The sequence below is a fragment of the Myotis davidii genome, unplaced genomic scaffold (genome assembly GCF_000327345.1).
Source record: "Myotis davidii unplaced genomic scaffold, ASM32734v1 scaffold1298, whole genome shotgun sequence".
Lineage (NCBI taxonomy): Eukaryota > Metazoa > Chordata > Mammalia > Chiroptera > Vespertilionidae > Myotis > Myotis davidii.
Window position 1 is genome coordinate 249,278 of NW_006288972.1, and position 11,980 is coordinate 261,257.

The window sequence follows — 11,980 nt, forward strand, 5'->3', positions numbered from 1 at the left end:
AAAATGGAATGCAGGCTATAAATGCAAGTTGTCAGTCTGCAACCCCAGGAGAGCCCTCACCAGAACCTAACTATGCAGCAACCTGATCTTGGACCTCCAACCCGCAGACTGTGGAAGATGCATTTCTGTTGTTTATGAGCCACCTAGGCCATGGTGTTTCCTTTCTTTCTTTTCAGCTGCCCTAACGGAGGAAGAGAGTGTCTAAAATTCTAAAAAAAAAAAAAAAAAAAGAAAGCTAAAAATAAATTTTTTTTTTCTCTTTGCCACGAATCCATTTTTTCTACTAAAAACAACCAGCAATTTCTCTATTTTTCAAGAGAGGAAAGATGCATGAAGACTACTGAAACACTTTAGGATGTTTTGTAGTTAGACAAATTAATTTTAAAACGGTGTGCCTCTTGTCAAAAGGGAGAGTTGAAACCTTAAAAAGTGAACTTTGGGCCTTTGCAAAGTTGATAGGGTTCAATTTTCTGTGTCATTAAAACTCTGTCTGCAGTCATAGAATTCCTGTGGAAGGAAGTGTTAGTTTCTGCTCAGCTCCAGGTTCCTGTCTTGCCAGGTGTAGCCCTGCACTGTGGGTCCTGGCCTGAGTTGGAGCCGGGCAAGTAGCAGGCAGAACAGGACCAAGGCACTCAGCAGCGTGGCCTCCCCAACCTGCCCACCACCATCCAATGGCGCAACCAGACCAGCATCCCTGGCTCCCGCTGTCCAGCACTTGCTCCACCAAGCTCTGGGCTGCCAGGCACAGCCACTCCATGGGGCAGAGGAAGTGTCAGACCTCACTAAGATCTCACATTTGAAAAGGAAAGGAAAGTAATAGCTGGGTTGGGCAAAGAGATCCCCAGATCTGACAAAGCCTGTGCCTATGCAGTAGAGAATTCTGGGGCCAAGACTGACCTTTAGCCACATCCTGCTTGAGCAGACACTGGGAGCTCTGCTGAGCTGGGCCTGGGAAGGGCATGGCTTTCTCTCAAAAGTTAATGTCGGTTCTTGTAGTAGGAAGCTGTCAGCTAACTGCTAACTAAATTTTATTTTTTTTCTTTGCTTTTTTATGCTGTACATTAGATTCCTAGAAGGATACTGATTACTGAAAGTGACTCAAGCCAAAATAAAATCTGAATATACCTATAACAAGTACAGAGGTTAAGTTAAAATAAAACCCTATAACCAAAGAAAAGCCCAGTACCAGTTGGCTTCATTGGTGAATTCATTAAACATTTAAGGAATTAACACCAATACATTGCAGACACTTTTGAAAACCAGAAGAGGAATTACTTCACCATTCATTGCATGAGATCAGTATTCTGCAAAGATATATCTATACTAATAAAAAGGGTAATATTCTAATTAGACCAGATAGACTGGATGTCTTCTGGACGTCCTTCTGGAGAAAGCCACAGTGGTGGGGACCAAGGCAGAGGCAGTTAGGGGCCATCAGGCAGGCAGGCAAAGCGGTTAGGGGAGATCAGGCCAGCAGGGGAGAGTGGTTAGGGGTGATCAGGTCAGCAGGGGAGATCAGTTAGGAGTGATCAGGTTGGCAGGGGAGAGCAGTTAAGGGTGATCAGGTCAGCAGGGGAGAGTGGTTAGGGGCATTAGGCAGGCAGGCAGGCAGGCAGAGGTGGTTAGCAGTGATCAGGCAGGCAGGGAGAGGGTTAGGGCTATCAGGCCAGCAGGGGAGAGCAGTTAGGGGTGATCAGGCAAGCAGGTAGGTGAATGGTTAGGAGCTAGCAGTCCTGGATTTTAAGAGGGATGTCTGACTGCCGGTTTAGGCCCAATCCTGTGGCATCGGATTGGGCCTACACTGGCAATCGGACATCCCCCAAGGGTTCCCAGATTGGAGAGGGTGCAGGCCAGGCTGAGGGACACCCACCCCCCACCACCATGCATGAATTTCACGCACTGGGCCTCTAGTTTGTGTATATGAGATTCTGTCTTAGTGAATAAAAATGATACATCTTTTTTAGACTGTCCTGCTTTGGTTTAAAAAACAATGAATCAAAACCTCACTCTCCATCCTCTCCACTTTATATTAAAAGGCAGGAAAAGTCAATTTAACAATTTTTTAAATTTCTCACATATTTGGAATATTGGATACATTATGGACAAATATCAAATGTGGACCAAAAAACATTCATGTTATTCCCATCAGATTTAAAGAAGACATATTTGTGGTTATTTCTGGTACCTATTTGTTTTCTTTGACTACTTAAAAGACTCAATTCAAATTTCCTAGCTTCAGGAAAAGGGCTGTTTCCTTTTGAATGTTCTCCAACTGGTTTTCCTAGCTGTTTACCTTCTGCTGCCTGTTATTTCAGTTATCTGATTGCTTTCTCTTTCTTTTTCATTCTTGATTTTCTTTATTTCACAGTCTCATGATGTTGCCTGAGAAAGTCGTTTTGTGCTGTGCTTCCTGTTTTGCAGCTTTTGGTCTCATTGTCATTTGTTTTCTAGGTGACTGTTTTTGACATTGGCTTATACTTTGCACTTGTGGTTTCACCCTCTGGGTGACTTCTGGTATGGCCTGAGACCAGGGACTTGTTTTTTGCTCAGAGTTTTTGAGTCTAAAGGTCGTTCCAATATGGGTTCCTTGCTGGGCACTTCACTAACAACCGCTGGATAAGTGACCAAGTCCATTGGAAATACGGTGTGAAAATTTCTTCAGGGAATAGGCACCATAATGCAGAACCTTGTACCTGTTATTAACACATAGCCTGGTGGCACGTGTAATAGTTACATTGAGCTCCTTCTCACCTGGGCACCAAGAAAAGTATGTAAAATTAGTGGCTATTGTTTTGGAAGTAAGTTTGTTTTTTTAACACTTAATACTTCTCTTTATCTTAAATTTAGGATCACATAGGAAGAAGCAACAAGCAAATTGTTGCCTTGAAAAGAGTTTGTCTACAAGGCCAAACTCATCATAAATGGGGTCATTTTAGTCCTTGCACTATAGCACTTTCTTCATTTGTTGGAAGTAGCAGAGTGTTTGTCCTTCACAGCAGGAAACCATTGTTTTGTTGTCATCTGTACTAACTACTGTTAACTCACCAGCAACTCTTTGATCCTATATCTCTGAATCTGTCCTGGCCCTAGACACTTTTGTGGCTAAAGTTTCATGATGTTACTGAACTTAAGGGTTTCCTGCTTGGGACGTTCTATTTAAGAACAAAAAGTGGTGTCACAAGGTAGTTTATTTCCGTTAGCAAGTAAAAGAGAGGGGCGATTCACATCCAAAACTCTGTCTCTCCAAAGGGAGGCATAGCCAGTGCTTTTATACACTATTTGGTCAATTAGCATTGATTTCTTCTTGACAGTTGGCTACAATTGTGGTATTGGGTTGGGTTCCTGTGAAGCTCATTCCTCCTGAAGCTATGCTTGAAAAATATTGTGCTACATTTAAACTCTTAGCAAGAATGCATGGCAGAGTGTGGCTTGCTGCGTGCCATCTATACTTTCTAGGCCCCCATTTCCTCCTTTGTCAGAAATAGACAGTCTCTTCTGTTTAAAGATCTCCCATAACCAATGTGAGTGGACGGAGTAGGAGGCTGTTCACAGCCTTGTAGAGATATGACCCTTCATGTTGCCAGTGTTCTGTGAGGCTGATTCTTAACTCATCCAGGATGGTATCTCCCCCCTGACCAGGCTGCTGCTCTTAGAACTTGTATGAAGAGGCTAAATTACACCAGGCTGATCATGCTCACTGGTGAGCGAGGGCTGGCCAGGGGTGAGCAGAGACTGAAGTTGTCTCTTCTTGAGCAAGGTCATCTGTCCTCTGAGTGGAAAAGGAGTGAGTGAATGTTGGGACCAGGGGACAGACAGGTGGGGAACATTATCTGCTCTTCCCATAACAAAGGAGATTTGCTTCAGCAATGGGTAGCAAAAAATCGGGGAAATGGGCATGTACCCCTTGCTCTACAATCCTTTAGTGATAGTGTCCTGAGTGTCTTCCATACCCAGAAAAGTTCCTATTCAGACATAGATTTTTGACTTTGGAGGACAATCAACGGGGTCTTTTCTCAGATTCTGATGACGGTTTAGGGAGTCTTGATACTGCTGATAGGGTAGTGAAGAAGATATTTCTGTTACCTTTCCACTGGAGTTCCAGCTCAATTCCATTGTGGCCTGAGAACATAGCCCACATGATTTCAATTCTTTTTTTGTCTGAGATTTGCTTTATGGCTCAGGATATGGCTTGTCTTGGTATATGTGCACCTGAAAAAATATGTCTTCTGCAAATATTAACTTCTACAAATATCAATAGATCCCTTGATTGAGGTATTAATGGAATTCTTCTAGATCCTTACTCATTTTTTATGTAGCTGTTCTGTCAATTGTTAAGGGGGTGGTGAAGTCTGTAACTATAATAGTGGATTTTTCTATTTATCCTTTCAGTTGTCAGTTTCTCTTTCACATATTTCCCATATCTGTTGCTTGGGAAAACACATCTGTCTGCTTGGTGGAGTGAGCTATGTACTGATATATAATGTTCCTCTCTGTCTCTGGTAATTTTCTGTATTCTGAAACCTAATTTATTTGCTATCAATACAGCCATTTCTTCTTCCTTTTGCATGAGTAATATTTGCACCACTTACCTTTTCTATCCTTTAATTTTCAACATGTTTCTACCATAATATTTGAAAGGACTTTTCTATAAGCAGCATATGGTTGGTTCATGTGTTTTAATCTACTCTCCCAATCTCTGTCTTTTTTGATGTGTAGGCAGCAAACACACTCTCTTCCCTAATGGTCTGGATAGCAGCCATAGTAGGGTGTGCCTGTCCTCTGGAATCCCTAGGTGCTCCTTCCTACATTCCCAATCACCTCAATCACTGCCCCTTGGGGATTCTTTGTGCTCCATTCCTATCACGCCAAAACACAATAATCAAGATGCAGTTTCATTGCTCACACTAGACACTTTGCTATTCTTTTTTTCTCATTTATTTTCATCAGTGACCATCTCCTTCATCAGCAAGAGTTTTCTTGCAAAAAGATATTGACAAGTGGACAAAACTAAAATCAAGATCCCTTATCAGTGCCTTTGCTGGGATCTGTGCAGCACCCTTGGACCACAGTGTCCTTGGCAGCCAAGGGAATGCCAAGTCTCAGCAATTGGCACTGGCATTCCTCTTCATGATCCCAGAGGTTTCTGGGCAGGTCTTGTGGGCCTCTTGTTCCATATGTACTCAGCTATGGCAGTTAATTTTCCCCTGTTACATGTCTCGTTAGTGATGGGAAGGCATAAAGGACCTGAGAATCTCTGTTTGAGAAGGCACCAGGTGGAGGATACTGTAGGGAAGAGGTCTGGAATTACCCAGCAGTATTGAGTTTGTATATGAAGGTGGAGATGCTGAGACAGAGCAAGTGTGGGTGAACAGATGAGCCATGCTAACCTGGCTCATTTTACCTGGTTCAGAGAGTTAACTCCCCCAGGTCTGCATGGAACTCTTTTCCTCACCTTGTGTCACCAATACTTAGTCCACAAAGACCTGTTTGCCCCCCCTTTTTTTGAGATTGAAATAAAAATTTCCAAATCTTATATTTTTTTAAAATTTACCCCTGAGTTGAAAAGCATACTCACACCCTATGAGTGTGTCAGCCAGTGAGAAAACTCCTCTTTGGAAATACATTTTCCACAGGGCCTCAGTGGCTCCTAAAGACTCAAGTCTCTGGTTGAAGTTTTCTTGGACTTGTAGAAACTCTGCATTCACACTGTGAAGGGGTCTGAATGGAGATGGAGGGGGAGGCATCCCTTCCTGGGACAGATGGACAGTTCAGTGTCTTGTCTTCTTGTGGGTACTTACCCCAATGTGTGTGTGCACTTGGATGCGTGGTTTTTGCAGAAGGGGTTAAGAATGACAGAGCAGTGTCTTTGTTCAATGGTCATTTAAGCAGATGAACAAACATCTACAAATATTGATTTTCGTTAACACAAGTGAATGTCCAAGGCTTTATTCATGCAATTCAGATTCAATTGAAATAAATGGGTCTGGACTGAGGCTTTGTGTTGGTTCTGGCCCTTGGTCCTCTGAGGAGACCAGGGATGATTCCAGGACCTGGGACAGCAGCCTGAGGTTAGTGGAAAACAGGCAAGAGCATCACTTGTTGGGCTCCAGTAAGAAGAGCTCAGGGAGGGCCAGGTCCTAGGGGCAGGGTTGAGGGGAGATGGGAGCGGTCAGGATTTTTGTCTTTGGGTTGGTAGGTTACTGCCAGTGAGGGACACAAGGAAAGCCTGCGGGCCCTGGACTCACAGACACCAGGGAAGAGTGTGATTGTCAGGTGATGGTTCCAAGTCCTACTTGAATCCACTCTGTCACTCAGGACGGACCTCGTCCACGGCCTGAGACCAGCGTCTGGAGAACAGTACACAAAGCAGGAACAGGACGCCCAGCAGCATGGCTGTGCCCCGCTTCCAAGCCTTCACCCACCCACACAGCCGGCCCAGCAGCCCGCGCCCTTGTCGCCTCTGCACGGGGCTTGCCAGCCTCTCTGCCACCCTTCTCAGCTTCTCCTCGGGGCTGGAGAAGGCCAGCTCCTGCACCAGGCGATACACATCGTTGGAGTAGGGAACACCCGCGTGGTCCCGCACCAGGCGCTCTACCAGCACTAGCAGCTCCTGCACCTGGTCCTGCAGTTCCCCACCCATTGCCCGGTTGTCGAAGGCGCACACGCGGCCCTCGCACTGGGCCACCAGAGCCCGCAGGGCACGGTTGTCCGTGTCGCGCACGTACTCCTGCAGGCAGCCGCCGGCCAGGTCCTCCTTGCGCGTGAACAGCAAGATGGTGCGCTTCACCACGTTGTCTCCAAAAAGGTCCTTGAGTGCGCTCACGGCCTTTTGGTCCTGCGCAGTGAAGCGGCCCAGCTGAGTCACCAGGAGCAGCGCATGGGGCCCAGGAGCCGACAGCAGGTAGCAGCGAGCTCGCTCCTGGCACCCCGGGTCTGTCTTGGGGACTAGGGAGCTAAAAAGGTCTGGGGTGTCCATGACTTCCACGTGCCACCTGTCCCACTTGCAGCTCCCCACCTCGCAGGTTCTGGTCACCGAAGTGGCTGAGAGTCTGGAGATGAACCGCCTGTGGCCCAGGATGCTGTTCCCGCTGGCGCTCTTCCCAGCCCCTGTCTTCCCCACCAGGATGAGCCTCAGCCGGGGCTCCTGCAGGGCCTGCGTGGTGTCTTCGGAACCTGGAGGACAAGTCATCTGTGAGCTTCCAAACCTTAAAGCAATGTATCCTGGTTGTCTGGACCCGGAAGCCCTTGGAACAAGAGCCACAGTGCCTCAACTCTGCTTTTCCAACCAAAGCCTTACTAATCTCAGGAGGATCTTCACCATCTATCCCTGTCATCCTGGCTTCACCATGTGCACCTGTAGATGCTCAACACCTGGAGGGCCTTTCTCTAGGGGATCCCTTTCATCATTCCAGACATGACTTCACCTCCATCATCCCTGGTGGTCCACACTCTGCAGAGCTGTCTTTATTTGAGGCTTCAGTGGCCTCTGCTATACTTCTCCCAGATTCCAGCCCAGGAAGATGATCAGGAAGGGGCAATAGCCTGGGGGTGAAGGGCTATCTGGAGTCCCAAACAGTCTGCGTTTGACTCATAGACCTGCCATTGGCCAACTGAGCCACCTTGGAAGGTACTTAATCTAAATAATAAACCTTTGCTCAAAAACAGGAATAACAGTAACAAGTTTCTTCTGGGGTATTGAGAGGATTGGATGAGATCACCTCCTTCCTTCTTCCTTCTGCCTGCTAATCCTGCTGCCTGCTAATGAGACACCTGTTTAACCCTCCATCCTGGTTCTCTAACATTCTACCTGGTGAGTCACTTTCCATTTATTGCATGATCTGGTACCCTCTACACCCTCTTCTGTGGAGATCAGAGTACGTTTATTATCCTCATTTTATAGTTGGGAAATGAAGGCGTAGTCAAGTTCATTTCTCTGAAATGGGCAGGGGCAAAGACCAAGCTAAAATGCCCATCTCAGGGCTCTTGCTTTTTCACTCCAGACACCTCAGAGAGCCTTTTGGGGTTGTCTGTTCAGTTCTGAGTTCACCCATTCCCCTCATTACCAAGAACTCAAACCTGGGGGCAAGTATGCAGTGCATTTATTCTTACCATAGGCACTTTCTTCATCTCTTGCCATCTTCCGTCCTCCCATGCTTACCTGAAAGAGTCCCAAACACAATTTGTTGATTCGTTCGTTCATTCATTCATTCCTCAAATAGGTATAACAACCTACATTATGTCAGGCCAAATCCAAAGAGTTAGTGACACCACAGTGACAAAGTTGTGGTTCCTGTTTCCCCTGAATGTCAGAACAGAGCAGTGATGGCGAACCTATGACATGCGTGTCAGAGGTGACACGTGAACTCATTTTTTTGGTTGATTTTTTTTGTTAAATGGAATTTAAATATATAAAATAAATATCAAAAATATAAATCTTTGTTTTACTATGGTTGCAAATATCAAAAAATTTCTATATGTGACATGGCACTAGAGTTAAGTTAGGGTTTTTCAAAATGCTGACACACTGAGCTCAAAAGGTTTGCAGTCACTGGAATAGATGGAAGGACTTTGGAAGGGCTGGGATGGGTTTGGACTATGAGAGGGTTTGGTGACCTTGGTTTTGCCTTTTAAGGGACGTCAAATGCAAAGGGTAGAGGGGAGATTGTAACAGTCTATGTCAGTGAGAAAATTTTAGATACTAAATTTTCCCAGGTAATTCTATGTTAGTGACCAAAGCTGTAGATACTACGTCTTTTCAGGAGATTTAGCAGCCTAGGGAGACTTTGGAAAACCATGAGAAGTGGAAAATTTTGGCAAGGAAAAGGGAAACACTTAGGTAGTTGGCCTGGGAGACAGACAAGAAGAGAATTGGAATTTTTGTTTTGGAAATTGGAGAAGAAACCTATGTTCCAGGTGACCTGCAGCCTCTGACTCTGCTCTCAAGAGTCAAATCACTGTCCTGTCTCAATCTGTTTAAATATGTTCGGTGTCCTGGAGAGATTAGGACACGCCCTCACATCAATTCCTGATATCCTGCCCCCAAGCTGAGACTTCTACAAGTAAAGTGGTTCTAGCCAATCAGTCAGTATTTAATACAAACACTCTGTGCTCACTGAGTCCCTGTGCACAGTGCAGTCTGTCCTCAGCCTGCCTCTCCAGCCTCAGGACAATGAAACCCCTCAATTACATGCTCCCCAGAACAGAATCTGGCCTTTCCCAGCTGCCTTGTGCCCTCAGGCCTGTGACTGTTCAGCCTCCCTGACACTTTGTCTGAGTCCTTTCTGTACTTCTCCTTCCATTTAAAATTCTACCTCTTCATGTTGTCCACCTGGTTACCACAGGTTATTGTGTTCTCTACAGTTGGCACTGCACAAGGAGAAGCAAAGGACAAGGCAGGCTGAATACCTTGTCTCTTGCTAAAAGACTTAGATGATGGGCTGTCCTGGTCCTCAATTCAAAGGTGTTCAAGTATCTGCAGGAACTCCCCTCACGCCCAAAGACTTAAGTAATGTTCACTCCCATGGAAATCAACACAATCCCATGACTGAAACCAGAGAAGAAATAGAGATAGAGCTACAGAGGCAGTGAAAAGACAAGACATTTAGCTAATGTAAGGAATTCTGGCTATAGGAGATGAGAAGGTACAGGGAACTCACAATATTATAGGATTCCAGGGAAGGAGATATAGAGAAACTGAGACAGTTAAGTTAAAACAAGGCCAAACAGTGTGGGCAATTTACATCCAGCTTGTAACTCACAAACCATTATCTTTCCCAGCTAAGAACACAAGAGCAAATGGTTAAAAAACCTCCCTAATGAGAGAATGCAGAAAGGGAAGGGGAAAGGGAAAATGGACAAAAGGGCAGATTTACTACCTAAGCAGAGAAGCCAGCAGTCTCAAGGCTTGGCAAGATAAAGTTGCCAGGTGCTTCTCATGAATTCTGGGAAGGCCACAACAAAGTAAAAACAGGAACCTTGAGAATTAATCTGTACCAAAATAGTTAGCAGAGGAATTTAGTCAACAGGTGGGTATATAACACCTCACACCCCCACCCAACTTGCTCTTCAGATTATTTGAGAGCCCTTCTGAGCTTCATAAGCCAGATTTATAGGTTTGCTTTTTCAATAAAGGTGCATGCTTTAATAAATTGGCTTTACACAATGCAGTCAAGATGTCTCACATAAATTCATTCATATGAGAAAACAAGGATCAAGACTGGGAACAGCCCTCTTCCACTGACTCAGGGTGCTGTCTGGTAACATCACTCTAGTGTCTTAGAGAGTTGTCTTTAACAACAGTACCTGTGGGTACACCCTCTAGAACTTCCCAAAGAGTTTGGAGTGGGATTTAGAAAGTTCCAGAGAAAGGTCCAGAGAGCAAAATATGGGGTCACAAACACATACTATCACAGAAGAATGGAAAACACATAGGATCTTATATGTTAAACCTCCAAGGGACCAAGTATATTCATTTAGTTCGGGGTTTCCTAAACATCCTGTTTTTGGGAATTTCCTTCTTTTTGATCAGCTCCTCCACAACAGCTTGCATGACATGGTTGTGGGTGAGCCACAGAGTCAGCCAGCCTGAGAGGAGACTCCATCCATGAATGGGACAATAATATTTAAGACTGAACTACAACAGGAGAACCAAAATAACTCAAGTTAGGGGCTATCATAGAGCACCCTGCTCAGGAGATTTAGGAGGCTGCACCACTGGGTCTCACAAAACACCTGCTACATGAGACCACCCCAAAAATTCAGGAGGCATAGCAGTTTAATCTAATACATAGAGACAAACACAAAATGGGGAGACAAAGAAACAACTCCCAAATGAAAGAAAAGGAGGAATTGCCAGAAAAGGAACTAAATGAAATGGAGGCAAGTCAGATAAATACTCCAGAGTAATGGTTATAAGAGTGCTCAAACAATTCAGTGAGAACTACAAGCAATATAATAATAAAGAAATTAATGAGAATATTAAGGGATTTAATGAGATCTACACCAACATGAAAAGAGAGGTTGAAAGAATAAATGAGAATCAATTGGAAATGAGTAACAACATAACTGAAATAAAGAACACCATGGAGGATTCAACAATAGACTAGAAAAAGCTGAGGACTAAATCAGTGAATTGGCAGAAAAGGTAGAAAAAAAACACTCATTCAGAGCAGCAAATAAAATAAATATTAATAAGCATGAGGAGAGTTTAAAGGGGATTTTGGACAACATGAAACAAACAAGCAAAATCCACATAATAGGGGTGCCAGGAGGAGAAAAGGCTGAGCAAACAATAGAACACCTGTTTGAAGAAATAATGATAGAATACTTCCCTGACTTGGGGAAGAAAAAGTCACACAATCCAGGAAGCGAAGAGAGCCCCAATAAAGATGAACCCAAAAAGACTCAACCAAAGCTAATCATAATTAAAATGGCAACATTAAAGAAAAGAAAGAATCTTAAAGATTGCAAGAGAGAGATAGAAAGTTACCTACAAGGGAACTCCCATTAGACTATCAGCTTCTTTCTCAATAGAAACACTTCAGGCCAGAAGGGAGTGTCATGAAGTATACAAAATAATAAAAAGCAAGGGACTGAATCCAAGACTACTCTATCCAGCAAGGTTATCATTCAAAATTTAAGTTGAAATTAGGAGTTTCGCAGACAAAAAAAATGCCAGTGGAGTTTATTATTATCAAACCAGCAATGCAAGAAATGCTAAAAGGACTGTTGTAAAAAGAAGAAATAGAAATGGGAAAAGGAACATAGGCATAAAGAATAAAAATGGCAACAAACAAGTTCCTATCAATAATAACATTAAATGTAAATGGATTAAATGCTCCAATAAAAAGACATAAGGTAGCTTAATGGAGAAGAAAACAAGACATATCTACACTAATAAAAGAGAAAAATGGTAATTGGCATACGACGCTACCCTTTTCATTGGCTAATCAGGGCTATATGCAAATTAATTGCACACTGA

At 44.1% G+C, this 11,980-nt stretch overlaps 1 protein-coding gene across 2 annotated transcripts in view; it reads right to left on the reverse strand.

The window, feature by feature from the left end:
• Window positions 1-5,910: 5,910 nt before the first annotated feature.
• The window catches only part of LOC102775330 (GTPase IMAP family member 1), a 12,719-nt gene continuing 6,649 nt past the window's right edge, over window positions 5,911-11,980 (reverse strand). For both annotated transcript variants that reach the window (XM_006761189.2, XM_006761188.2), the window contains 2 exons: window positions 8,110-8,158; window positions 5,911-7,173 (listed from right to left, as the gene is read on the reverse strand). In XM_006761189.2, coding sequence (XP_006761252.1) covers window positions 6,308-7,173; window positions 8,110-8,152 — 909 coding nt within the window. In that variant the 5' untranslated portion in view covers window positions 8,153-8,158 and the 3' untranslated portion in view covers window positions 5,911-6,307. The remainder of the gene's footprint in view (window positions 7,174-8,109; window positions 8,159-11,980) is intronic.